Genomic DNA, 26605 nt, shown 5'->3' with positions numbered 1-26605 from the left:
TGTGAGAATAAGCAACATTCTTCTCACAAGGGGACTACAGATGAGGCTGGGGCAGCGTGTAAGGTAGGCGGCTAGACTCCATTCTCTATCTGGTGAACTATTCTGTATATAGTGATGAGATGATACCAGTGTTCACCTCTAGCATGTAACAGTTAGGGTGTGCCATGATTACCTTAGTTTTAATGTAGGTTTTTATATCCTGTTACTTTTTAATATGTAGGTTTCTAGGCTGTCTGCAGATGGAGAGTAATTACCCTAATGGCATGATGTGATTAGGATGTACGAGTGTGTACCTTTGTTTCCCTTACTCACTTTGGTGACTAAGCTTTTCTAAATTCTAAATATATTTCCTTTCACACTTCGGCCTTAAATTTCTTTTCATCTTAGGCACTAAGTAGTATGGCTTAACCTCTTTATAACCGTGCCTTTTGCCCCATTAGGTTTAATGGCAAGTCATGTCACGGGATTGCTTGAGTGGTTCAGCATCCCACCATATTTTGTTTCTGGCCATTTTTATCTAACCTTTTGTTTTGATCATTCTTTGGCCATATAGTATGAGCTTCTGCTCTTGTGTTCTAGATCATTCTGATCTCTCTTTTGTTATTGCTTTTCACTGTGATAAGGGCAGTATGTGTCATGCTAAGTTGTTTAACGTTTCTATTGGAACTAAATATAAATGTGAATTCGTGGCCCATCTGGCCATTGATAATAAAATTTAGGAGTTCTACCTCCTGTACCATATATTTTTGAATTGGTAAGGAAACTTCAACTTCTTGGGTTGAAAACGAAAGATTCTCAATACCAGAGATTAAATCAAATCAAAATACTTGGAGGCAAATGATACACAAAAATACATTATTCTCAAAAACTACCTTTTAAGTTAAAAAAGAAAAGAAGAGATTTTCCTAAAATACAGTATTATACAATTTACATTAACATTTTTTCTATTAAACACACAGCTCATCCTTAATAAATTTATATTATTTACAAAATTCTACTCATAATATCTTCTGTACTTACACACATAATCAACTCATATACAGTACGTGGAATCACTTAAAAAAAAACTATACAACATTGCTATATCATTTAAATGAACATAGCTTTTTTTTTTTTAACCCATTTTGGTATCTAACATGCATAACGACCTGCTGCGTCTTAACTGGAGCCTCTTTGGCCACTGCTTTTCAGAGTTCCTGAAGGGCCTTCACAGATACTGCAGCGGTCCCGGGGCTCTCGAAGTCCCCCCTATACTTCACTCCTACAGGCAGTCCCCTCAGCTGTCCAGTCTCCATAGACAAGGGGATGGAATTAATTTACCGGGCGAGTTGACTGTGCGGTTAGGAGTGCGCAGCTGTGAGCTCGCATCCATGAGATAGTGGGTTCGAATCCCACTGTCGGCAGTCCTGAAGATGGTTTTCCGTGGTTTCCCATTTTCACACCAGGCAAATGCTGGTGCTGTACCTTAATTAAGGCCACGGCTGCTTCCTTCCCATTCCTAGCACTTTCCCGTCCCATCGTCACCATAAGACCTATCTGTGTCGGTGTGACGTAAAGCAAAATAACAACAACAACAAAAAAGAATTAATTTATTCACAAAAATACTTTATTACAATAACCTACACAGGTCGAATGCCCTGTAACATTTCTTTTCTTGAATATCTGTACAGATTTTGGAAAAGGATCAAACACTTCCCCAGGTAAACTGTTCCACTCCTTCACGCCCTTCCCAATGAATGAAAATTTAACCCAATCATTTCTGCTAAAATCCCATCTAATTTTATACTTGTGATCAGCCCTGCTAATATTGACACCTGTGGTAGGAAGGAGAACTGGAAATAAGCATTGTGTTTCATAAAATTATATTATTTAGTTTGGAAATGTAAACTATTCACCTTTTATTTTAAGAAAACTCAAGAATAAACTTTGGGACTCATGAACTTTGAAGACGATCAATTATAGAATAGCTTAATATGTTGTTTTACCATTTTATTTTTCTGAACAGATCAAGAAATTATTTACATCGCAAGAATTTTACCATTTTATTTTTCTGAACAGATCAAGAAATTATTTACATCGCAAGAATTATTTTCGAAGTGATTTTTATATTTAAATTTCATGAAGTTGTGTCTTATTGAATTTTGAAGAAGTTGTGTATCATTTAAATTGATTTCAAGAAGCGTGAAGAAAAGACATTCTGGATCTTGAAGAAATATTTTTAAATGTAATTGGAAGAAAATTGTAATACTGTTTGGGTAAAACGCGTGCAGCACATAATTTTGAACCAACAGGTACTGGCATATGTAGCAAGTAGGTGATGCAATTCTGCTTGCATCAGTGGTTTAGGAATTGGCCATATATGGTAAAGCATTTGGATTGGTCAGAATAACGATGTTTCCAATTGGCGAAAACACAAATCTAGAGAAATTCAGTGTCCTACTGGTTACTTGTGATCTGGCCATTTCCAGCCTTCTGCCGGCTTCGCGTGTGTGATGTGTGTTGTCCGCGTCTTTTCTATCTGACCGTCCTCGTGAGCGCTTGCGCTCGAGGGCTACCCTCCAGGTGTCCCCACCCTATCTTGGTAAGTGCTATTTCTATGCTTTCTCTATTATGTTTGATTTTATTTAATTTCTTTTAGTGTTTCAGTATTTTCTCGTTTAATGTAACTTTTAATGATTTAAATTCAACGTGTTGGAGTTTGCTCTAGATTCCCATATTCACCATTTTCACCTTTCTGAATGATTATGTTTTCGACAGGCAGTCACTGTATCTTGTTTTTGGCAACTAACTGTGATTCAGCAACAACCTTATGTTTAACCTTGTGATTCACAAATTTATTCAAATATCCTTTAGTTGTGTTTGTTTTTGGCTTGTCATTGTTTTGGTTTATTTGAATTTGTAGCTTTGTTAATTTTAATACATGTGAGCTAAAGGGTGATTGATGTGAGTTTCCCTTTCGCCACAACGAGATACGATCCTATGGCCTTATTAGGGTTCCTATCACGTGCCACAATCCTCCTTTAGTTGTCGTCATTAGACCTGTAAGTTATGTTTATAAGTCAACCATTGTATTTCCCAGCCTAGATGTGAAATCTGCCGCTACATTGATGTTTTCAGAGTTCATTTTTATTATTATTACTGGTTTTATTATTATTATTTTGTGGCCACGCTCACCTACTGCTGCCACAAATATAATTATTTTCCAACTGAAGCCTCTCACGGATTTCCTCCCATGCTTCCTCTCCTGTATAGGATCTATATAATCCTATAAGTCTAGTTTTCTCCCTTCTCTTACTTAAAGCTTCCCACCCAAGTTTCTCTAACATTTCTGATACACTACTTTTTCTCCTGAAATCTGCCATTACAAATCTTGCTGCTTTCCTCTGCACACCATCTATTTAGTGAGGATGTCAAACATTGTTTGCATATTCCAATAATGGATGAACCACACTTTAAAAACTTTTCTCTTTTAATTCTTTGTTGCATCCTTTAAGTAGCCTCATTATGAGATGTAACGATCTGTATGCTTTCCCAACAATGTCATCAACATGACCCTTCCAGTGCAAATCACTTTCAAATCTCACACCTAAGTATTTGCACTTGCCAACTTTTGAGACAATTACCTCGTCCAAAGTATATTTAAATTCAGTTTTTAAGCTCCTGCTTGTAAATGATGTGAGAATTAATCTGCCTCCATTAATTTTCATATTATTCTCTTCAACCCATTGTTGGATACTGTCAAGGTCCCTTTGAAATTCTGTACAATACTCTATTTTATTAATTTCCCTATAAACAATTATATCATCTGCATACAATCTCATTTTTGATGTTATATTGTTTCCTAAATCATTTCTAGATCCTAATGGGTGGGTAGGAGATAGGGATCAGCGCTCAGATGGCCTTCACTTAAACCGCAGTGGTACGTATAAGTTAGGAAATTTGTTTGGAAGGGTAATAGGGAGGTACATTCAGGGAAACGGTGTGGTCTAGGGAGCAGTGATAAGGGAACAGGGAACTGGAAATCAAGTAGGGATGACATAAAATTGTTAGTGTTGAACTGTAGAAGTATTGTAAAGAAAGGAATAGAACTAAGTAATTTAATAGATACCGTATATATTTACCAGATATTGTAATAGGAGTTGAATCATGGCTGAGAAATGATATAATGGATGCAGAAATTTTCTCACGGCACTGGAGTGTGTATCGTAGAGATAGGATAGGAATGGTGGGAGGGGGAGTATTCATTCTGGTGTAAGAAGAATTTGCAAGCTACGAAAAAGTTAAAGATGAGACACATGAAATTCTATGTGTAAGGCTCATTTCTAAAGATAATAGGCAACTTGATATATTTGGAGTGTACAGACCGGGAAAGGGTAGCACTGACGTGGATTCGGAATTATTTGATAGGATAGTTGGCTATGTGGGAAACGACATGGAAAGAAATGTGATTGTAGCAGGAGATCTGAATTTGCCAGATGTCAATTGGGAAGGAAATGCGAACAACAGGAAGCAAATAAGTTAATATGGGAAGGACAGCTGATTCAGAAAGTGATGGAACCAACCAGAGGGAAAAATATCCTGGATGTGGTGCTGATAAAACCAGATGAGCTCTATAGGGAAACTGAAGTAATAGATGGTATTAGTGATTATGAAGCTGTTTTTGCGGTAGTTAAAAATAAATGTGATAGAAAGGAAGGTCTTAAAAGTAGGGCTATTAAGCAGTACCATACGGCTGATAAAGCAGGCATGAGGCAGTTTCTAAAAAGTAACTATGATCGGTGGAAAACGGTAAATAAAAATGCAAACAGACTCTGGGATGGGTTTAAAGAAATTGTTGAGGAATGCGAAAACAGGTTTGTACCTTTAAGGATGGTAAGGAATGGTAAAGACCCACTTTATTATAATAGAGAAATAGAGAGACTAAGACTGGAAAGAAATAGAGTTAGAAATGGCTGTGGAAGTAAGGAGAAATTGAAGGAACTTACTAGAAAATTGAATCTAGCAAAGAAGGCAGCTAAGGATAACATGATGGCAAGCATAACTGGCAGTCATACAAATTTTAGTGAAAAATGGAAGGGTATGTATAGGTATTTTAAGGCAGAAACAGGTTCCAAGAAGGACATTCCAGGAATAATTAATGAACAAGGAGAGTGTGTATGTGAGGATCTTCAAAAGGCAGAAGTATTCAGTCAGCAGTATGTAAAGATTGTTGGTTACAAGAATAATGTCCAGATAGAGGAGGAGACTAAGGCCAAAGAAGTATTAAAATTTACATATGATAACAATGACATTTACAATAAGATACAAAAGTTGAAAACTAGAAAAGCGGCTGGAATTGATCAGGTTTCTGGGGATATACTAAAGACAATGGGTTGGGATACAGTACTATATCTGAAGTACTTATTTGATTATTGTTTGGTCAGAGGAGCTATACCAGATGAATGGAGAGGTGCTATAGTACGCCCTGTGTATAAAGGAAAGGGTGATAGACATAAAGCTGAAAATTACAGGCCAGTAAGTTTGACGTACATTGTATGTAAGCTTTGGGAAGGCATTCTTTCTGATTATATTAGACATGTTTGTGAAATTAATAAATGGTTCGACAGAAGACAGTTCGGTTTTAGGAAAGGTTATTCCACTGAAGCTCAACTTGTAGGATTTCAGCAAGATATAGCAGATATCTTGGATTCTGGAGGTCAAATGGACTGTATCGCGATTGACCTGTCTAAAGCATTTGATAGGGTGGATCATGGGAGACTACTAGCAAAAATGAGTGCAATTGGACTAGACAAAAGAATGACTGAATGGGATGCTATATTTCTAGAAAATAGATCTCAGAGAATTAGAGTAGGTGAAGCTTTATCTGACCCTGTAATAATTAAGAGGGGAATTCCTCAAGGCAGTATTATCGGACCTTTATGTTTTCTTATATATATAAATGATATGAGTAAAGGAGTGGAATCGGAGGTAAGGCTTTTTGCGGATGATGTTATTCTCTATAGAGTAATAAATAAGTTACAAGATTGTGAGCAACTGCAGCGTGACCTCGAAAATGTTGTGAGATGGACTGCAGGCAATGGTATGTTGATAAACGGGGTTAAAAGTCAGGTTGTGAGTTTCACAAATAGGAAAAGTCCTCTCAGTTTTTATTACTGCGTTGATGGGGTGAAAGTTCCTTTTGGGGATCATTATAAGTATCTAGGTGTTAATATAAGGAAAGATCTTCATTGGGGTAATCACATAAATGGGATTGTAAATAAAGGGTACAGATCTCTGCACGTGTTTATGAGGGTGTTTAGGGGTTGTAGTAAGAATGTAAAGGAGAGGGCATATAAATCTCTGGTAAGATCCCAACTAGAGTATGGTTCCAGTGTATGGGACCCTCAACAGGATTACCTGATTCAAGAATTGGAAAAAATCCAAAGAAAAGCAGCTCGATTTGTTCTGGGTGATTTCCGACAAAAGAGTAGCGTTACAAAAATGTTGCAAAGTTTGGGTTGGGAGGAATTGAGAGAAAGAAGAAGAGCTGCTCGACTAAGTGGTATGTATAAAATAACAAAGTTTTATTATGAATCCACCTGTTCAATAGTTTATAATGTTGTCACATTTAAAATATCTTCATTGGTTAAAAAGTTATATGTGGGACATGTTTCGCTCCTTTACAGAGCATCATCAGCCAAATCTGAATCTCGAATAATTGTTATATACGTAAATAATGACTTAAGAACTATTAGACCATTTTTCACAAACTTAAAACTTACTCTATTAGAATATCATAAAATACAAAATCTTTGTATACATGCCTTAATTACATGTGCTTAATAGGAATTTTAATGTATCTTCCCTCTCTATCTTCTGTTTTGGGTCCCAACTTCTGACAATCTTCTACTGAATCTATGAATTCCACACCCAAGATTTTCTGTATCAATGATGGTGTCTAAGACGAGGTATTCTCGCTAAAATTTATTCCAAAGACAATATATCTGTTATGTATCTAGGACTGACAAGTCTTGTAAGACGGTAGCTCCTTCTCCCTTGTTAAGTATCAAGCTCTCAAGCTTTACCCTTATAATATTTAATTCATTGTAAATTTTATTGTTGTTACTTTGAAAAGAAAAGGAAAGAAAATATCATTTTGGAAATATATTCTAAATTTAAAAGTTGTTGTGTGGTCATTTGTCCAGATGTCTCAGCCCTGCCACTTCTTCCCCTCTACTTCAACTAAGGTCGGTAACAGAAACGATTATAAGTAATAATAACATTTTTACATTTATAGCTAAATAATTACACTAAGCCAAACACATGAAGTATACAATGTATATGAAGAGCTTGATCCAGCCAAAATGACTGCAGCTCAAACAGATATTGTAATGGCATGTGGCGAGTGTGACAACTCTCAGCTGCATTGCTTGACTTCCTCAAATGGGTTCACTGTCAATAAAATCAGACAACTTCTCACAAGGTTGAGTGGACCCAGTTTCTATTCTGTGATCAAGGCGAAAAACCCCTGAGCTAGGAACTGAACCCTGAGCCTCAAAAAAAACTAGAAACAGAGATGCTATTTCTACATTACTGGGCTGGCTACTCACAAGAATCTATGCCAAAAATCTTGATTGAATTACAGTAGAAAGTAAGCACTGTTTTGAAGTGGTATAATTTGGGGACTATGTAAAATTACCGCTACACCGAAAAACTACTGGTGCGGAATTTAAAAGCAGAACGGAAACCATCATTTAACTTGGCACCAGGAAATACAACACAGCAATTGGACATAAATAGCTAATTGTCATACATATTAAAGACCTGATTGGACTAATTTATATATAACGGCGGACAATCACTTCGTTATTGGATGTTAGTGGTACATTGTTATTTACGATCTGAGTATTGGCGAGTTTCGCTGCTCGACTTTCAACTGTTTATGAAGCGCACTCTTGTGCCTGCCGCATGAAACGGGTTGTTGTGAAGTGACTCTCCAACAGGCAAGATGCTGGTAGAGTTGGCTCCTGTAACTATGGCCTGTAAATAGGCAGTGTCTATCTTCGAACCACCCTAGCTGATTATTTAGTGCTTCTTAATCTGTAAAACTTGTGTGGTGGGTGGAAATTTCAACTATTTGGACCAAAATGTATTTTAATTTGTGTTCTATGTGATCGTCACTTCTAGTGCTGTGCGTGCCCGTTCCCAAGGCATTACTGCTATTTCCTATAGTAAGTTATGTGAAGGATTTACCTTATGCATCATCGTCATCACCTCGGTAAGTCAGAACCTGTATGAATTACCTCTCATCTGTGGATGCCTGAAGTGCATCGTTACATTGGAACTCCGGTATTGAGATATTCAAAATGTCGGAACGACACGAGATATTTTTACTACATTGCACCTGAGAGTGACTTTCGGCATCGTATTTGGTAATTGTTAAAGATGCGAACATTCCTGTGCTGGAAATTATTCTCTAATGTGAAATTCAACGTGTCCATTCAATATGCCTACTATTTAATTAGGTGGAAATTCACTAATTGAACCGCGTAACTTAAAATTGTTGGAAAGGTTGTGGTAACTGTTGGTGCGCGATCTTGATTATCTGCAATCTAACTGGGTTGGTTGTTACTTATCTTGAAGAGTGGAATAATGTTGTCAGAAGTTTCACGTCTGTGTAAAAACTGAAAATGAAGTGGGGTTTTTTTGTTTTTTTTTTACAAATTGAGGGATCTGTTCGGAAGGCTGACCACCTTAAGGGAAATCACTTCGTAATAGTTCATTGTAAATGTAATGATTTGTAATTCTGTACCAAGCTGAATACTGAAGAGTGATTCTAGTTAATTTTTTCTAGTTATCTGTGCCTTCCTTGATTTTCTTAAATTTTAATTATGAATATTTTTATTATTATTATTTTAATTATTATTATCTCTTATAGTGTCTGACTCGTTGGCTGAACGGTCAGCGTACTGGCCTTCGGTTCTGAGGGGCCCGGGTTCGATTCCCGGCTGGGTTGGGGATTTTAACCTTAATTGGTTAATTCCAATGGCAGGGGGGCTGGGTGTATGTGTTGTCTTCATCATCATTTCATCCTCATCACGACGCGCAGGTCGCCTACGGGAGTCAAATGGAAAGACCTGCCCCTGGCGAGCCGAACCCGTCCTGGGATATCTCGGCACTAAAGGCCATACGACATTTCATTTCATCTCTTATTGTCATAGCTTCGTATTCGTGGTTTTGGTTTCCGGGGCTGTCCACCGTTAACGGCATTGTTGTGGAAAGCTTCTTTCTTTTGTTGATTAGATAACGGTTTGATTAGCTTGCGTTATCGCGGCGTATAGCCAGAGTTTGCAACAATACTTGGAATGTGCTGGCGTACGTTGTTGTGTTATGATCTTATGCCGTTGGTGTGATGAAGTGGGTCACAAGATGAGTTTTAAATTGTTTCAGTGTTATTGTGTTTCCTTATTATTGATTTCTTTCTATCATTTATTGATTCTCTTTTGAAGTGGGCTCTTCCTTAATTTTATTTGAGCCTATCTTATGTTACTTCTGGACATTGCCGTTCTGATTTGGGAACGCGGATAGTTGTTACCTTAAAGCCCTTCTGTGTTCACTAAGGTATCTTTGACACTGAGTATGTGTGGTCGTAGGGCCTGTTGGCAATTTATTGTTTTTTTGAAAAATAATTTGGAAGTATTTTAATAATTGTAAGTAATGTAACTAAGAACTAGTTTGTTAATTAGGTACATTTAGGGACGGCCGTTCCCAGGAATGGTGCACCTTACTTATGAACTTCAAGAGTACTCGTTATTCTAAATTTCATTTTAATACCGAGCTAGAAGTTAACATTGTTGATATAATTTTCTTTTAAACTCTAAGCCTTGTTGTTTCCAGTGTGTTTGGGGACCTTAAGCTAATGGTCATGTATTTGAATAGTTTCTCGGAGACCTACTTGATAAATAGGTACTTGGTTCTCTGTCAATTATGTATTCTAGTCTTACTGTTAGTCCACCTACCCCTTTGCTTTTCTTAATTTATATTAAAATTTGGTCCTTAAGGTGTGATAGTGAATTGTTATTATAGTGAATTGTTCTACCCTGTTAACCTCTTCCAGCCTCTGTTATGGCCGTGGACCTATTGGCCCTTGCCCAGAGTCCATCGCTTCCCTTTCCTCTGTTTGTGTTTTATCGAGGGCCTTCTCTCCGTAGCTGGCATGAATCCGCGCTGGGAAGGCACCTCTTATCTCTTTGGTGGTTGTGCTGACAATCAAAGACTTGGGCTGCAGTGTTGTCACTTCTGTGGTTTGATTGCCCACTTCTTCCATTGTTGGTATGCCACAGTTTGGAAATAAAGCAGTGACAGTTAGAGCTGCCAATGTAACATTAAATTTTCATAACATTATGTCTCAAAATCAACAACAAATCCAGCCAGACTGAAAACTGCTCATGATGATGAAGAAAACGACAGAAAAACGTACTCAGTGAAACAGGAAAGGTTCTGAAGAAACATTTGTCAACTGGTAAAAACTTACTTCCTTGAGCTTGTCCCAGATATTTCTACACTGCTGGAACCATGACTGGTCAGAGGTTCAAGACCTGATACCAAGTGATACTGCAAGTAAAAATTTCAACCCAGGATCGACTGAGATTAGAACCTTGGCCGTCCAGACAGAAAGCCAGCAGCTAAGTCACTGCACTAATTATGCCCCCTTTTGTCAACTAGTAAAACCATCTATATATACACCCTAATGTGACTAATAATTTCACTTAATTCAATTATTTTTTTTTTTTTGCTAGTGGCTTTACATCACACTGACACAGATAGGACTTATGGCGACTATGGAATTGAAAAGGCCTAGGAGTTGGAAGGAAGCGGCCATGGCCTTAATTAAGCATTCCTGCCAACTTTACAAAACCAAAAATCAGGGGATTTTGATATGAAATTCAGGAAAAATCAGGAGATACAATTGATCAAAACTGCTTATTCTACATGTCTTACTGAATACAATACTATGATATACTTATAACACTTATTCTCTCAAAGCCTGACTGTTGGTATAACGAGGCTACACGGCTAAAAATTACACATCTTTATTACCTCACAGGAAGTATGTGAATAAGATGATCAGTCTCTGATAAGCCTCCCAAAAATGGTATGAACTCATGCTCCACACGTATGAATCGGTCTTGCACTTAAATGCCATTACTTAGCAAATGCATAGATTATATTGCATCAAGCATCTGTGCAATTATGCAAAGAGCAATGCTATTTGTATCAAGTAACTAGCTGTTGTACCTGTGCTTCGCTACGGAATTCTCAGAAAGACTGTCCTTATAGTTTTCCCAACAAGTCAATATAGGTCATTACAATGACGTCAGTACAAATGTCACGATTAAAAGTAATGCTGTCATATGAAATATTCGCTAAAATGAAAAACAGCACATTTTCTCACTTTTAAAGAAAAGTACCACAGTGTCAATCTAACAGTTCAAAGTTCCAAAGCTAGAATGACCAGGCCGCAGACTGCCGCGAACACTCCTGTGTCATTATTCCATTTAAGATGATGCTTGTTGTTTAACGGGACCTAACATCTAGGTCATCGGCCTCTAATGGTACAAAATGAGACGAAATGTAATGACAATTTAAAAGTCCAAAATCATCCATTGACCAGAATTCAAAACGTGGTGTTCCTCACATAGTGGCTATTAATCATAGGCAAGGCAGACCCATGATGTCTCTCATAACAGTGGTACTAATCATAGGTACTGTAAAACTCATCCTGATTCACACACTATCGCTACTAATCACAAAGCTACTGTGTACCTAACACAGTGGTAATACACGCAAGTAAAAGCGACCCAGTGTGGTGGTACTAATTATAAGTAGTCTCATGGTTCTAATTCAAACATCCCTAGGTCGCCCCTTTTAATTGCCTCTTACGACAGGCAGGAGATACCGTGAGTATATTCTTCGCCTGTGTCCCCCACTCACAGGGGGTGTGTGTTTGGTCTGCGAGAGCTATTTTATTTCGCTCAAGTCCACCGGCAAGCTATTAGGACCCCCTATCCGCCACTTGGAACACGCCACGTGGTAGTATTACCTCTCCCCCCTGCTACGCCAATGAAGTAGATTCATGGTTATTCCATTTAAATGTGCACACTGCTCATTCCAATCATTGCCTAAGAGCAGGGATCGTATAGCTGGAATACTATTATGATCCAGTGTGTTACGTACTAGTAGTATTAGAAAATTTATGAACCAGAGGAATGGCATGCTAAAGAAGAGAGAGATCTAACTCCCCAGCTACTTCCCGCCAATATTCAGACAGGCTGTTATACTAGATACGCAGCAGTAATCCCATCTATCAGAGATAAATGGCAGAAGAATACACAAAGCAACACCCAACAAACATTGGTCAATGTAATGTTATTGTTGATCAATTTTATGAGGCGTCTATATTGCAAGCCTTCACATTTAGTTTTCTTCCGACTCTATGATATTAGAGCATCTAATGTAAAGTGAGTCGTCCTTTCTTTTATGACTCCCTCTTGTGTTATTATTCAAGCAATTGTTCCTTCATGATTTTTTTCTCAATCTTATAATCATCTTCACATATTAGTACAGATGGTACGGTAAAACTGAATAAGACATAAATAATAAGAAATTGTACTCTCTATAACTTTGATTATGTAGTACTTTCGATATGACCACTTAGATAGGCAATTAAAAATTAAATTTTGGCACCTTCCCCTAAACTATCATTTCGAACACAGTGAATAAAATTATTTATAGCGTAGACTGAAGTTCCTTATTCCCTGATTTTACAAATCGATTTTCATTAAATTCTGAACACCCATTTTCTCGTACCTCGGCGCTGATATAGACTTAGCAACAAATATCCAAATTCATGAATATCTCTATCATAGCCGGTAAGGTAAAAATGTATAAGACATAAATGTTAGGGAATTTAATAATATATAACTTTAATTATGTAGTATTTATCAATAAGGCCAATAATAACATAAATACGTGAGAGTTAAATTTTAGGCCTTCCCCTACACTATACTACTATTTCACTCAATGTAAACACAATTATTTATGGCCTAGATTGTAGCGACTTATTCCCCGACTTTCTATATCCATTTTTGTTAAATTCTCTTCAGCCATTTTCTCGTGATGTGCGTGCGTACGTACATACATACATACAGACAGGCAGGCAGACATTACAGAAAATTAAAACGTGCATTTTTCCTTGTTACTGTGGTCAAGGCCGGTACAGAAATATCATTCATTACAAATTCTGAGCAATGTACAGACACTCTTATTTTATTTATATTGAGATAAATTAAAATTAGTCAGAATTGTCTCCAAATGGCTCCTAAAATCTCTAGGAAAGTCACTAGTCATTATCATTGAAATTCTATCACTAAATTACTAAAAAAGACTCAATATCTAGCGACTAATCTCTAGAATCGACTAGACTGGTATGAACAAACAAGAACATAGCACGTCAGAACGAGACATTGACGATCAATATACGCGGCGTGATATACAGGTTTCAATAAACACTGTACATTTGCGCAGATTTCTCGCAATAATAAATGTAGATATTTCATTTGAAGGCACCCAATGAGCAAAGGACTTCCGGCCACTCGCGTAAACAAGCTGAAATGGCGGGATTTGAAAACAAACGTTTGAAGTTCACCAAAAAATAAGCTAAAATTGGGAGAAATAATAAAATAATCGGGAGGCAGGAAAAACTGTCAAAAATCGGGAGTCTCCCGCCTAAATCGGGAAAGTTGGCAGGTATGATTAAGGTACAGCCCCAACATTTGCCTGGTGTGAAAAAGGCAAATCATAGAAAACCATCTTCAGGGCTGCGGACAATGGGATTCAAACTAACTATCTCCTGGATGCAAGCTTACAGCCGCGCACCCCTAACCACAAGGCCGACTCACCTGGTAAGTAATTTAAAATTACCCACTCTAGGCCTATATAAAATAAAAGAAATCCTGTAGCTCAACTAAATACATCAATCTGAAACCATACATGTACAAACTACAAAAATTAGCAGAAATAAAAATTAATAAACTGGCTCAATCGAGTTATTTTCTAGTTATCAAGTAAAATTGTTTATTCTGGACTAGTCCAGTTTATAAACCTCCAAAGACCCCGTGATCAGTACAGTGATAAAAGTACTTTAGTAATATTTTAAAACACAAATTTACAACCTTCATTTTCTTACCTGCTATTAATAAATTTTATAGCTTCATTTGCATCCTTTATGGTGATAATTGGGAGTAATGGTCCAAATATTTCTTCTTGCATGATGGGATCTGAAGGCTTTACATCCACTAAGATAGTTGGGCTTATGTATTTTTGTGAAGGATCAGTTTCTCCACCAACTGCTACTTTGCCAGAACTCATTAGCTTCACCAATCGCCTTAAGAAAAGAGAAGTATGTATAAAAATAGGTACAACATAATACAGGTGCACAGCTTCACAGTATCAAAGAGGACTTAATAAATGGCATAATGACTTTCAGTATGTTCTGTAACACATTTGAGATTGAAAATACTCACATAACTGGATCTAACAATCTAGATAAACATGATTAATTAGAATCAGCTTAAACTCATGACACACTCAAGTTTTCTATGAATAACATTGCAATCAATACTAGTCATGTTCTGGATTAGGTCCTGACAGAAGTATTAAGCATCCTGTTGTAGTTAAAAGTTTCTTATTGCAAATTGAAGGTTGGAAACTGGAAAAGTATCTGATGTTTTACGAAGAGTAAGGAAAATTGTTTTGTTATTTTAGTTTTTTTTACAATTTTGTTTTACATTGCACCGACACAGACAGGTCTTATGGCGATGATGGGATAGGAAAAGGCTAGGAGTGGGAAGGAAGCGACTAATGCCTTAATTATGGTACAGCCCCATATGCCTGGTATGAAAAAGGGAAACCATGAAAAACCATCTTCAGGGCTTCTGACAGTGTGGTTCGAACCCACTATATCCTGAAGGCAAGCTGATAGCTAATGTATGTGACCCAAAAAGCGCAGCCACTTGCTTGGTTGATTTTCTTAGTTTTGACATGGAAAAATTTCAAAGTTACAGATTAACTAAGTCAAAACTGAACAGAAATGGCTTCCACTAAAACAATCATCCAACTGTTCAATTTAACACAGTACTTCTTCCAATAAAGTATTGTAGCTTTTCCAATACTGAACTCAAGAGATAGTTCCAAGTTTTTCTTTTAGCATACATGATTTATTTCATTTGCTTGCCATTTCATGATCACTTAAAAGGTTTAAACATGATACAAAAGCTTTACTGAAAACATACTCATTGTTAAGTAGAGAGCTGAGAGCTAAGACAATGACAGCAGCTAAGTGAGACTGAGGCAAAGCAACAGGCATTTCTCATTCAATTCAGTAACTGGGGTGCTGCTAGTTTTCCATGGCATTACTTCCAACGTTTCAGCCAACCATACTGGCAACCCGATACTGACTCCTATGCTCACACGCACACCTAATGTCAATACATTACATATAACCTTGGTATTTTCTATGCAATACTGCATTTCAGAAGCAATTTCCGATATTCCAAAAAATCTGTAATTCTAAATGGACCCAAACACAATTAGTTGGGATTAATGGGACTCTACACTACATAAAACACACGTTTCAAATCACATACATATGTTCAACTGCCTTCAAATGAATATTTATATCAAGCTCCCAACTAACAGCTGAAAAATTTTGTTGTTATTTCTTTATAAAAGCTTTCATCACTTTAAAAAATGGAGAAAAGCACATTATTTTCTGAACATTATCTACAGAAAGAGGTGGCTCATTCGTGAGGTACTTCTCTTGTGATGGCTTCTTTTTTCTTTTTTTTAGAATAACTCAGTGCTGAAGAAACATCTGTATTTGTACATAATACTGAAATGCATTTTGACACAAGATTAAAGTTTAAAATGGAACTTAACAGAAAATATTACAACTATCCTGAGAGACAATCTCAGTCAGCCCCAAGAGAACTTGAATCAAGTTCTGAAGGTACTCAGCATTTTTAGCAAAATTCTATTTAACATGCACAGCTGAAGAGTAGTACTTAAAAAAAAAAAAACAATAAACTTACTGGAAATGTCTGTCACTCACAATGCGACCCAAGTCTGGAGAATTCTTTGATGATTCTCCATACCATTGTTCCAGAACATTCTTGGCCTTGGAAATAAATTCATCCTGCGCTTGTTCTGTACACAGAATGTAGTCAGGAGCAACACATGTTTGTCCAGCGTTGAGACATTTTCCCCAGAGAATTCGTTTAGCAGCTTTTTCCATATCTACAGTGCTGTCTAGATACACAGGGCTGCAAAAGATTACATCATACAATTCTGTCAGTTTCTTTAACACAAAATAACAGCAGTGGACATAAATGTGTGTAGTTATGTTTTGGGCAACTACTAATTGAAGAATGTTTTAAAAGATATTTATATTATATGTAATATCATTTTCTTCTAATAATATAAGACAAAACATAGTTCAAAATATAGGTTCCCTTCAGTGACATTCATGTACAGAACAATATATTTTATTTTGTTAATTTTAGAATAAAACTCTCCATCCTTAAGGTATGTGTGTATATATATATACATACTGAACCATATCATTTCATGGTGAAAGAGATAATATTTAACGCATCAGGAACGCTGTAGCGGGAGCCAAAATTGGAAAGGCGCGAAAGGTAGGTTGGAGCTCAAGGAGGGGACGGGGCAAAGCAAGCAGAACAGGCGTGGCAAGATGAGTGAGACAACAAAGAAGCCAGAGAAAAGGATAGAGCGACTCGAATACTGTCTGGGGATTCACATATATGTCACCCTTATAAGAAGAAACGTGGTATAAAGCAGGCCTGGCAAGGTATGAAAATAGGACGATAACTATTCCTGTGAACGGAATTCGAAGAAATTAAAATAACAGAAAATTTTATTATAATTTACTGAGTGCTCTGAACTGATCTGATGTGCTAATAAATTGCCTTTCTTAATTTGTTTAGAGAAGGATGAGCATGTGAACCAAGATCTCATCTACACAAAGGAGAAGTGATTGTATTGCTAGGCGGACAATAATTCCATTGTGGAGATTTATCTCCCATATGCAGTTATCAGACTGTACCTCTTATAAGGGCTTCTGATAAGTTCACTTGCATACACCCCAGCGTCAGTGGGTAGGGTCTGACACATCCCACTCTGACGAGTCTAGAGTCAGACCTTAAGACGAAATGCTGGTTAATAGAGCAAACGCCTGAAAAGCCTTACATGTAATATGTTTTTGACATTTGTGGCGCCTCTGTCAGAACTTATACAAGAGAGCACTGAGTGGAGATGGCATTCATTCATTCTTTTTCTTTCTTTCTTCCTTTCTTTCTTTCTTTCTTTCTTTCTTTAGAAGACGGACGTGAGGGAGGCTGCATTGTGAGCTGGTAGCAATTACTGAATTACGAGTCTGAAGAAATGGTTTCAACAGAGAGATATGCTTTTGACTATGTGTTATTGAGAGCCCAAAAGCACCAGCAGTCTGTCCCGATTGAAGGGATGAAATTTTGTTCAGCTGAGAGCTGTCTTGGACTGTTAGTTTGAGAGGGGACCCATTTTCCATTTGACGAAAACCAGAAGGGAGGCTTGGCCGTGTAGCTATGTGTATCTGCAGACAGACGTATGTTTTTTTTTTTTTTTAATAGTGAGTGTAGGACGACCTTGCCACTCCCCCAAGTAAGGGAAGGTCGATGAACGTCGCCCAGTAAGACGACGATGGCGACTACTGTGTGTGAGTCTGTGATATCCATAGTAGATAATGGTGTAAGATGCAGTGAAAAATGTGGCAAATGCAGAAGAGTAGTTAAAAATGGGATTCTGTGTCTTAAGTGTGATAAATGGTACCATTTTCGTTTGTGCAAATATTGTAAATAGGACTGATATTGAAGAAAGTGAGTGGCTGTGTCCCGAATGTAAACAAACTGATAGTGAGGCAGAACAACAAGAAAGAGAGACATACGAAACTATAATTAAGATTTTAGGAGTGCTACAAGAAGACTTATGCGCTCTGAAACATGAAAATGAAAGCTTAAAGGACAGAATAAAGAAACTGGAAGATAAAGAAGACATTGGAGAAGAAAGATCGCCGTGGACGGAAGTGACGCGTAGCCATTTTAGGCCTAATGTTAAACATATGGGAAAAACTACATATAACTTAAAACCGGGAAAAAACTCTTTGCAGTGCCAAAATAGATTTCAGTTACTGCAGCAAGTTCCAGAAGAAGACACACCAAGTTTTCCAAATAATTTTAAATCCAGTGGAGGTAACCTACAGAAGAAGAAAACCAACCGAAAGTCAAGATCGCCAAAGATTCATCTCTACGCAGACAGTCAAGGGCGGAGTATGGCAGAAGGCATCAAGGATGAGTTGCAGAATCCAGAAACTGAGGTTTTAGGACTAATAAAACCAGGTGCCAAAACTGAAGACGTCCTTTCAAATTGTGATCCTGTGTTAGAGAAGGACAATTATGTGGTGATTGTGAGTGGTACAAATGACATTGCTGCAAATGAAGGTGAGGAACTAATTACGACTCTCAGAGGTAAGATTTCCAAACTACCTGACTCAAAAGTAATTGTAGTCAATGTGCCACCTAGGTATGACCTTTTAGAGGACTCATGTGTGAACAAAGCTGTACATGATGTAAATATAAAAATCAAGAGATTATGTAAGAGTTTTAGAAATGTCTATGTAGTAGATACTTTAGGTCTTGGCAGGCAAATGTTCACTAGGCATGGGTTACATCTGAATGGTAATGGAAAAGCAAATCTCTGTAGACAAATTGCTACAATTATCAACAGAGATTTGCAAACTAATCTGTACTTAAGAAAACCCATACCACTAAACTGGCACATACAGGGAAACTTGCCAGAAAACCCAGACCCTCAAATCAAGATCTATGTACAAGGATCTGAGTTCCAGGGACGTTCTCAACTCATGAGTCAAACGTTACCCAATTGCAACAGTCAAGTTTTAGGGAGGAAGGAGGTCTGAGATTGCTCTTGGTAAACTGTCAGAGTGTAGTAAATAAACAATTAAAATTCGGTACATTGATGGAGTCTTATGAGACTGATGTGGTGATAGGAGTGGAATCGTGGTTGAGAGAAGGGGTGGGTAATAGAGACGTATTTCCAGAAGGGTACACAGTCTATCGTAGAGACCGAGGAGATAAAAAGGGAGGGGGGGTGTTTATTCTGGTGAAGGAAACTTATTGTTCACATGAATGGTTTACCGATGAAAGGGATGAAATATTAGGGATAAAATTAGTTTGTCATAATATGAAGGAGGTGGGAATTATAGGAACATACAGGCCTGGAAGAGAGGAAAGAGACATGGAAATATTTGAGAAAATAATAGATTATACTCATAAAAACAATAATAATGATATGGTAATAATTGGGGGAGATCTAAACTTGCCTGAAGTTGAATGGAATGGAGCTGCAAGTGAAGCCCATGAACAGAAACTGGCAAATAAGTTAATTTGGGAGGGAGGATTTACACAAGTAGTACAAGAACCGACTCAGCTCAATAACTTACTAGATGTATTCTTGGTTAAACCATGGGAAATTGTTGATAAAACTGAGGTAATTGAAGGAATAGGTGACCATAAGGCTGTAATAATGGATGTAGGACTGGTACCAAAAAGGCTTAATAAGAGGGTCACACAAGACAAGAAATTGTACAGAAAAACTAAAGTTGATGAATTTGGGACTTACCTTAAATCACAATTCAGTTGTTGGATAAGTGAAGGGAGTAATGTGGATACACTTTGGGCTAAATTTAAAGGAATCATTTGGGAAGGAGAGAAGAGATTTGTACCTGTTAAGAAGGGTAAAATGACATCAGACCCTGTTTATTATACAAGGGAAATAAGAAAATTTAAAAAAAAATGTAGAATAGTAAAAACAGGAAAATCAAAGAGGGTAGGGAGAATAGAGAAACTAGAAAACAGCTAATGAGGGAACTGAATAGAGTGAAAAAGGAAGCAAAAGAGAATTATATGAATGGCATTCAAGAGGGTAATGACCACAAAGGGAAATGGAAAAAGCTGTATTCATATATTAGGAATCAAAAAGGAAAAGGAATCCAAATTCCTACACTGGTGGGAGAAGGGGGTGAACACTATTTAACAGATACTGAGAAAGCAAACCTCTTTAGTAGGGAATTCAGAGATTCAGTAGAAGATTGTCAGGACTTGGAAACCATAACAGAAGATAGAGAGGGAGAGACACATAGGGAAACAAGATGCTTCTCATTCACAAATGAAGATATTTTCAGAGAAATTCAACTGCTTCAGCAAGGAAAAGCAGAAGGAAGTGATGAAATTACTGGGGAGGTATCAAAGACAATGGGGTGGTATATAGTGCCTTATTTAAAATTTCTCTTTGACTATGTCATAAATAATAGTGTAATACCAAAGGAATGGAAGGAATCTATAATAAACCAATTTATAAAGGAAAGGGTGATAAAAGGAAACCACAGAACTACAGACCAATCAGCCTGACCAGTATAGTTTGTAAAATACTGGAAAGTTTAATAGCAAACTACATCAGAGGGATATGTGATGATAAAAATTGGTTCATGAGGAGCCAGTATGGATTTAGAAAGAAATTTTCTTGCGAGGCACAACTGGTGGGATTTCAGCAGGACATATCAGATCAGTTGGATTCAGGAGGCCAGTTAGATTGCATAGCCATAGACCTTTCCAAAGCCTTTGATAGAGTGGAACATGGAATATTATTAAAGAAATTGGAGGGAATAGGATTGGACGTTTATACGTTGGATAAGAACATTTCTAAATTCAAGGGTTCAGAAAGTCAAAGTAGGAAATAATATATCACAGGAAGAGAAAGTTTGGAAGGGAATTGCATAGGGTAGTATAATCGGTCCGTTACTTTTATTAATATACGCAAATGATTTAGGGAACAATATAACATCGAAAATAAGATTGTATGCAGATGACATAATTGTTTATAGGGAAAAAATAACATTGAGGATTGCTCAGAATTACAAAGGGACCTTGAGAGTATCCAAGAATGGGTTGAAGAAAATAATATGAAGATTAATGGAGGCAAATCAACTGTTACAACATCTACAAACAGGAGCTTTAAAACTGAATTTGAATATACTTTGGATGAGGTAGTTATCCCTAAAGATGGCAAGTGCAAATACTTAGGTGTGAAATTTGAAAGTAATTTGCACTGGAAGGGTCATGTTGATGACATTGTTGGGAAAGCATACAGGTCGTTACATGTCATAATGAGGCTACTTAAAGGATGCAACAAAGAATTAAAAGAAAAAAGTTACTTAAGTATGGTTCGCCCATTATTGGAATATGCAAACACTGTTTGGGATCCTCACCAAGAATACCTAATAAAAGAACTAGATGGTGTGCAGAGGAAAGCAGCAAGGTTTGTAACAGGGGATTTCAGGAGAAAGAGTAGTGCATCAGAAATGTTAAAGGAACTTGGTTGGGAAACTTTAAGGAAGAGAAGGGAGAAAACTAGACTTATAGGATTATATAGAGCCTATACAGGAGAAGAAGCATGGAGAGATATCCGTGAGAGGCTTCAGTTGGAAAATAATTATATTGGTAGAACTGACCACAAGTACAAAATTAGAAGGAATTTTAGCAGAAGCGATTGGGGTAAATTTTCATTCATTGGGAAGGGCGTGAAGGAGTGGAACAGTTTACCAGGGGTAGTGTTTGATCCTTTTCCAAAATCTGTACAGATATTCAAGAAGAGAATAAACAACAACAGAGAAAATAAATGAAATGTTAGAGGGCATTCGACCAGTGCAGGATATTGTAAATAAAAAATGTGTGTGATTAAATTAATTCCATCCCCTGGTCTATGAGGTTTGGACAGCCCAAGTAGGGGACTGCCTGTAGGGGTGAAGTACAGTGAGGATTTCGAGGGCCCTGGGACCGCTACGGTAGCTGTGAAGGCCCTTCAGGAACTCTGAAAAGTGGTGGCAAAAGGGGCTCTGGTTAAGACGCAGCAGGTCGTTATGCTACTTAGGTTCCAAAATGGGTAAAATATAAATATGTAAATAAATTCAATGTTAATTTTAATCTTATACCAGTTGTATATTATTATTAGAATTTCATATACTGTATATGAGTTGACTATGTTTGTAAGATATTATAAGTAGAATTTTGTAAACAATATACAGTAAAACCTCGTTAATTCGAAGTCGTTGGGACTCAAAAATCGGACTTCGAATTACGTGATTTCGAATTAACCGCCAATTCGCAATTCAGAAGTACCAACCCTTGCCGCATTACGAAATATTCTAAGTCCCGTTACTGCATGCAGTTAACCTTGATTCACAGTTTATACCTTTCAAATGCCATAAAAAAAGAACTATTTCCAAAATGTATCCAAAAAAAGGTGCATTTACAGTATTCAAATAATGCACTTTCATATCTCACTGGCAAATATAACCTCATGCAACGAAAGAAAAAAAAAAAAAGCACGATTCAAAGACGAGGAAAAATCTATTCTGGCTCCCATGTGCAAGTGCTTTATTCATTGGAGATTGGAGTACTATACTGTATGCATTTTAGATGCCTTGTATTTACACAGAAAGTACCCGATGCCCTTAAAATCAAACTTTCCTATGACGAGGTACGATTTCCCGCCATGGCATTTCTCCCGTACATCAGAAATGTAAACACTTGCCGCGTCACAAAGTATTCTAAGACCCATTAATAAATTCAATCCGAAATGTATCCAACAAGGTGAATTTACAATGTTCAAATAATGCACTTGGATAAATCACTGACGAACATAACCTCACGCAACGAAAGAAAAACAATCACACAATTCAAAGACAAGGATAAATTATGCTGCTTCCACCGTGCAAATGCATTATTTTTTGGATATCTGTACTGTTTGCATTTTTAGATGCTTTGTACTGGGATGGAAAGTGTCCGACGCCCTTAAAACATTGTAGCTTATCGAACTTTTCTATGACGAGGGGATAAAGTTTCTCGCTTCCATGTCAACGCACTACAATGACCCCATCCCCGACCCTTGTACGATTCTCCGGCTGGCACTTTCTCCTTTAAAACCATAAGACCGTTTGGGCTCGCATTAAAATAAAGCAATGCAGTTTCATCGGCAATGATAGTATTGTTCGGTGCCTACGAATTTATTATATGAGCCACGCTTTTTTGTCAACTGTCGGCATCGCCAGTGTTCGCACATTTTGTTTTCCCGCACACTGCCTGTTGCGTGATGTTACGGCGTTCCTTAAAAGGTTGAATACAAAATAATTCCGATTTCATTCAACTTGGCAATCATGAAGCGTGCTGTAGACCCACCGAAGTGAGTGGAAGTGCGGAAAGCTACCACTCCACGTTCGGAAACACGCGTTCTATTATGACGCGGATAAATTTCGAGTTGAAATTACTCTGTAACATACTATTGTTTTAAAATGTAAAGGCAGTTTCGAATTAAAAGTCTGAATATCGGTAATGGGGCCGACATTGTACTTCGAATTACGAATTATCCGTATTTCGAATTAAACAATTAAAATAACATGCAAAACTGTATCTCATGTTTTCGGGAACGAGAGCTTCTTCGAATTACGTGGGATTTTGAATTAACCGATTTCGAATTATCGAGGTTCTACTGTAAATTTATTAAGGATGATGTGTGTGTTTAATAGAACAAATTATTAGCGAAAATTGTATAATATTGTATTCTAGAAAAAATTTCTTCGTCTCTTGTTAATTTAAAATTTAGTGCTTGACAATAATGTATTTTAGTGTACCATTTGCCACCGAGGTAGACACCTCATTTGCAAATAAAGAGATTTTGATTTGATTTTGACCCAGAAATGCGATTACATCACCAACCCCACAAGACCAGTGTATTTCCTTTTGTGTGTTTATTTCAGATCCTGTGGAATATTTGTGATTTGTTTATTATTGTTCTTTATTGTGTCTGTGTCATTCGATTGTACATTGCTAGAGGGGAAGCACGTATGCATTTTAGGGGTTGCGAGTTCTATCCTCGTCTTTGATTATGAGCTCGGGATCATATTAGCTTCAGTGTCTTTTGGGGGTATAAGAAAGTCCTGTATAAGCATTTGTGTAGATTTTGTATCCCAGATTTATGGGAACAACTTTAATCTTAGTTTCTTTCATATGTGAACTGCTCTGTTGCTTATCTCATGTACCAGGACGTTTAAGTAAGGCGCAAATAGTCGAGTCTGTTCAAACTTATTTAAATGTGCAGTGTAGTGTTTGTGTAATGCCCCCACAGATTCCAAGATAAATGATTTTTGACTTGTTGCCACTTGATGGCTATCAACGATTATTGTAATATACTTTGTATCAAGTTAACTAAGGGAATTTTTCTTTAATCCAACTTTTATGTCTCGAACCAGCCCTCAGTTCCAGGTACAAATCCCTGACCTGGCCGGGAATCGAACCTGGGGCCTCCGGGTAAGAGGCAGGCATGCTACCCCTACACCATGGAGCCGGCTCATTCTAGCAACACTCTCCAATATTATTTTACCTGTCAGTCATTAATCATTGTCCCTGAGGAGTGCAATAGGCTTCGGCAGCCAGCACAATTCCGATCCTTGCGGCTAGATGGGGCTTAATTCATTCCATTCCTGACCTGGTCGATTGACTGGAAACAGGGTGTGGATTTTCATTTTTCCAAATCAAAGTTTGCGTATGAAAACTGTAATAAACCAATAAATTGAAGTTCTCATGAACTGTGATCTACATAAATTTTAAATACTAATCGTGGGCATGCAAAGGGTAGAAAATCAATGGGTTAAGCCAACACTCATACACTTTTTAATTTTTGTTTTGATTTTACCTGTTTAATGTTGCACTAGCACAAGTAGACTTTTGGCGACCATGGAATGGGAAAATAGGGTTGTGAAGATAGACTTCATGGCCTTAAATAAGTTACAGCCCCTTTGTCTAATGTAAGGATGAGACACCACATAAAACCATCTTCAGGGCTGGAGACCTACACACTTTAACCTACAGTGAACGTAAGTTTACAATTACACAAACCATATCATATAGCGAAGTTAGCAAAGTCCATACATCTCAGAAACTCAACCTACGCATGGAAAGTTCTCTAGCAAATGGGAAGAAAGACTTCTTAGATCCGAGAAAGATTATGAATTTAGACAGGTAAAGCAATAACATTGTTTAAGGAAGACACATATTAAGTGGATTTACCATCATAAGGATCTGACTTGTTCAGAGTGGAGAAATGAGATGAAGATGATTGGAAATGTTACAGCAGTGAGAGTCATCCCAGGAAGAAGTAAGAACAATAACCGCTGTCACCATTATCACAAAGAGATTGAAACCTTAGGTCACGTCTTTGGCTCCTGTCATCATAGTGATGCATTGTGTAATATAAGCCTCCATTCAATCAGGTCTACCATCGCACAAGTTCTCTAAAGAGGTACAGGGATAAGCAGAACAAGGAAGTATATGGGACACCAACATTATCACCTACTATATATGTGGGTGATTTCAATAGCCATCATGAAGTGTGGAAATATTCTTGCAATGATGATAATGGAATAGCTTTGGTTGATTGGACTGAACAACACAACCTCACCTTGTTTTTGATGCCAAAGATCTATGTACATTTCGGTCCGCAGCCTGGAAGACAGACCATAATCCCGACCTGTGTTTTGTCTCTTCCAATAATAATCTCCAACCCTTGCCAATGTCGAGACAGGTTATGGCAGACTTTCCACACAGCCAACATCGACCAGTTCTTCTGGAAATGGGCCATAGTATCCCAATAATAAGGTCCTTTCCACACCCTAGATGGAACTTCAAGAAAGCTAACTGGACTCTGTTCTCGGAAAATCTTGATAAATGCGTCGGTTAGATTCCTCCCATAAGGTCCAATTACAAGCGATTTGTTGGTGCTATCATAAGTACAGCAAAGAAATGTGTCCCAAGAGGCTACCGTAGGGAATATGTTCCTGGCTGGACTGAGAAATGTGAGAAACTTTATGAGGAATTCTGTGTAAGTAACGACCGAGAAATAGCTGATGAACTGCTATGCCAACTTGATGCTGCAAGATGTGCTAAATGGACAGAGACTGTTGAATCCATGGACTTCCAAAAATCAAGTAGAAAGGCCTGGTCTCTCCTTAGGAAGCTTGGTGGAGGCAAACCATCACACCGTACTAACGGAGCTGTTACACCAAATCAAATTGCGTCCAAAATAGTCAACACTTCAAGAGCTCCTCAAAATAAACAACACACGATCAAAGTTAAGAAGAAATTAAGAGAGCTCAAGAAAATATGCACCTCGAATTCCGAATATTCCACTCCATTCACTCCAGAAGAAGTTACAATAGCACTGAAAGATATGAAAACAGGAAAGGCTCCAGGTTTCGATGGTATTCATCCAGAGTTCCTTCTCAACTGTGGTAAAAATGTAAGAATATAGTTAGCTAAATTTTTCACAGACATTCTTCTATCAGGGAATATACCCCATGAATTAAAGAGGGCAAAAA

The 26605-nt window shown here is 37.5% G+C and overlaps 1 protein-coding gene across 1 annotated transcript in view; it reads right to left on the bottom strand.

Annotated features, from left to right (window-relative positions):
- The window catches only part of LOC136873837 (aldehyde dehydrogenase, dimeric NADP-preferring), a 99082-nt gene that overhangs the window by 31887 nt on the left and 40590 nt on the right, over positions 1 to 26605 (bottom strand). The window contains exons 7-8 of the mRNA XM_067147106.2: positions 16131 to 16361; positions 14228 to 14425 (exon numbers count right to left, since the gene is read on the bottom strand). Coding sequence (XP_067003207.1) covers positions 14228 to 14425; positions 16131 to 16361 — 429 coding nt within the window. The remainder of the gene's footprint in view (positions 1 to 14227; positions 14426 to 16130; positions 16362 to 26605) is intronic.

This window comes from Anabrus simplex, chromosome 5, assembly GCF_040414725.1.
Source record: "Anabrus simplex isolate iqAnaSimp1 chromosome 5, ASM4041472v1, whole genome shotgun sequence".
In the NCBI taxonomy this organism is placed as follows: Eukaryota; Metazoa; Arthropoda; class Insecta; order Orthoptera; family Tettigoniidae; genus Anabrus; species Anabrus simplex.
The sequence above is the reverse complement of the archived record's forward strand: the minus strand, read 5'-3'. Positions and strand labels throughout refer to the sequence as shown.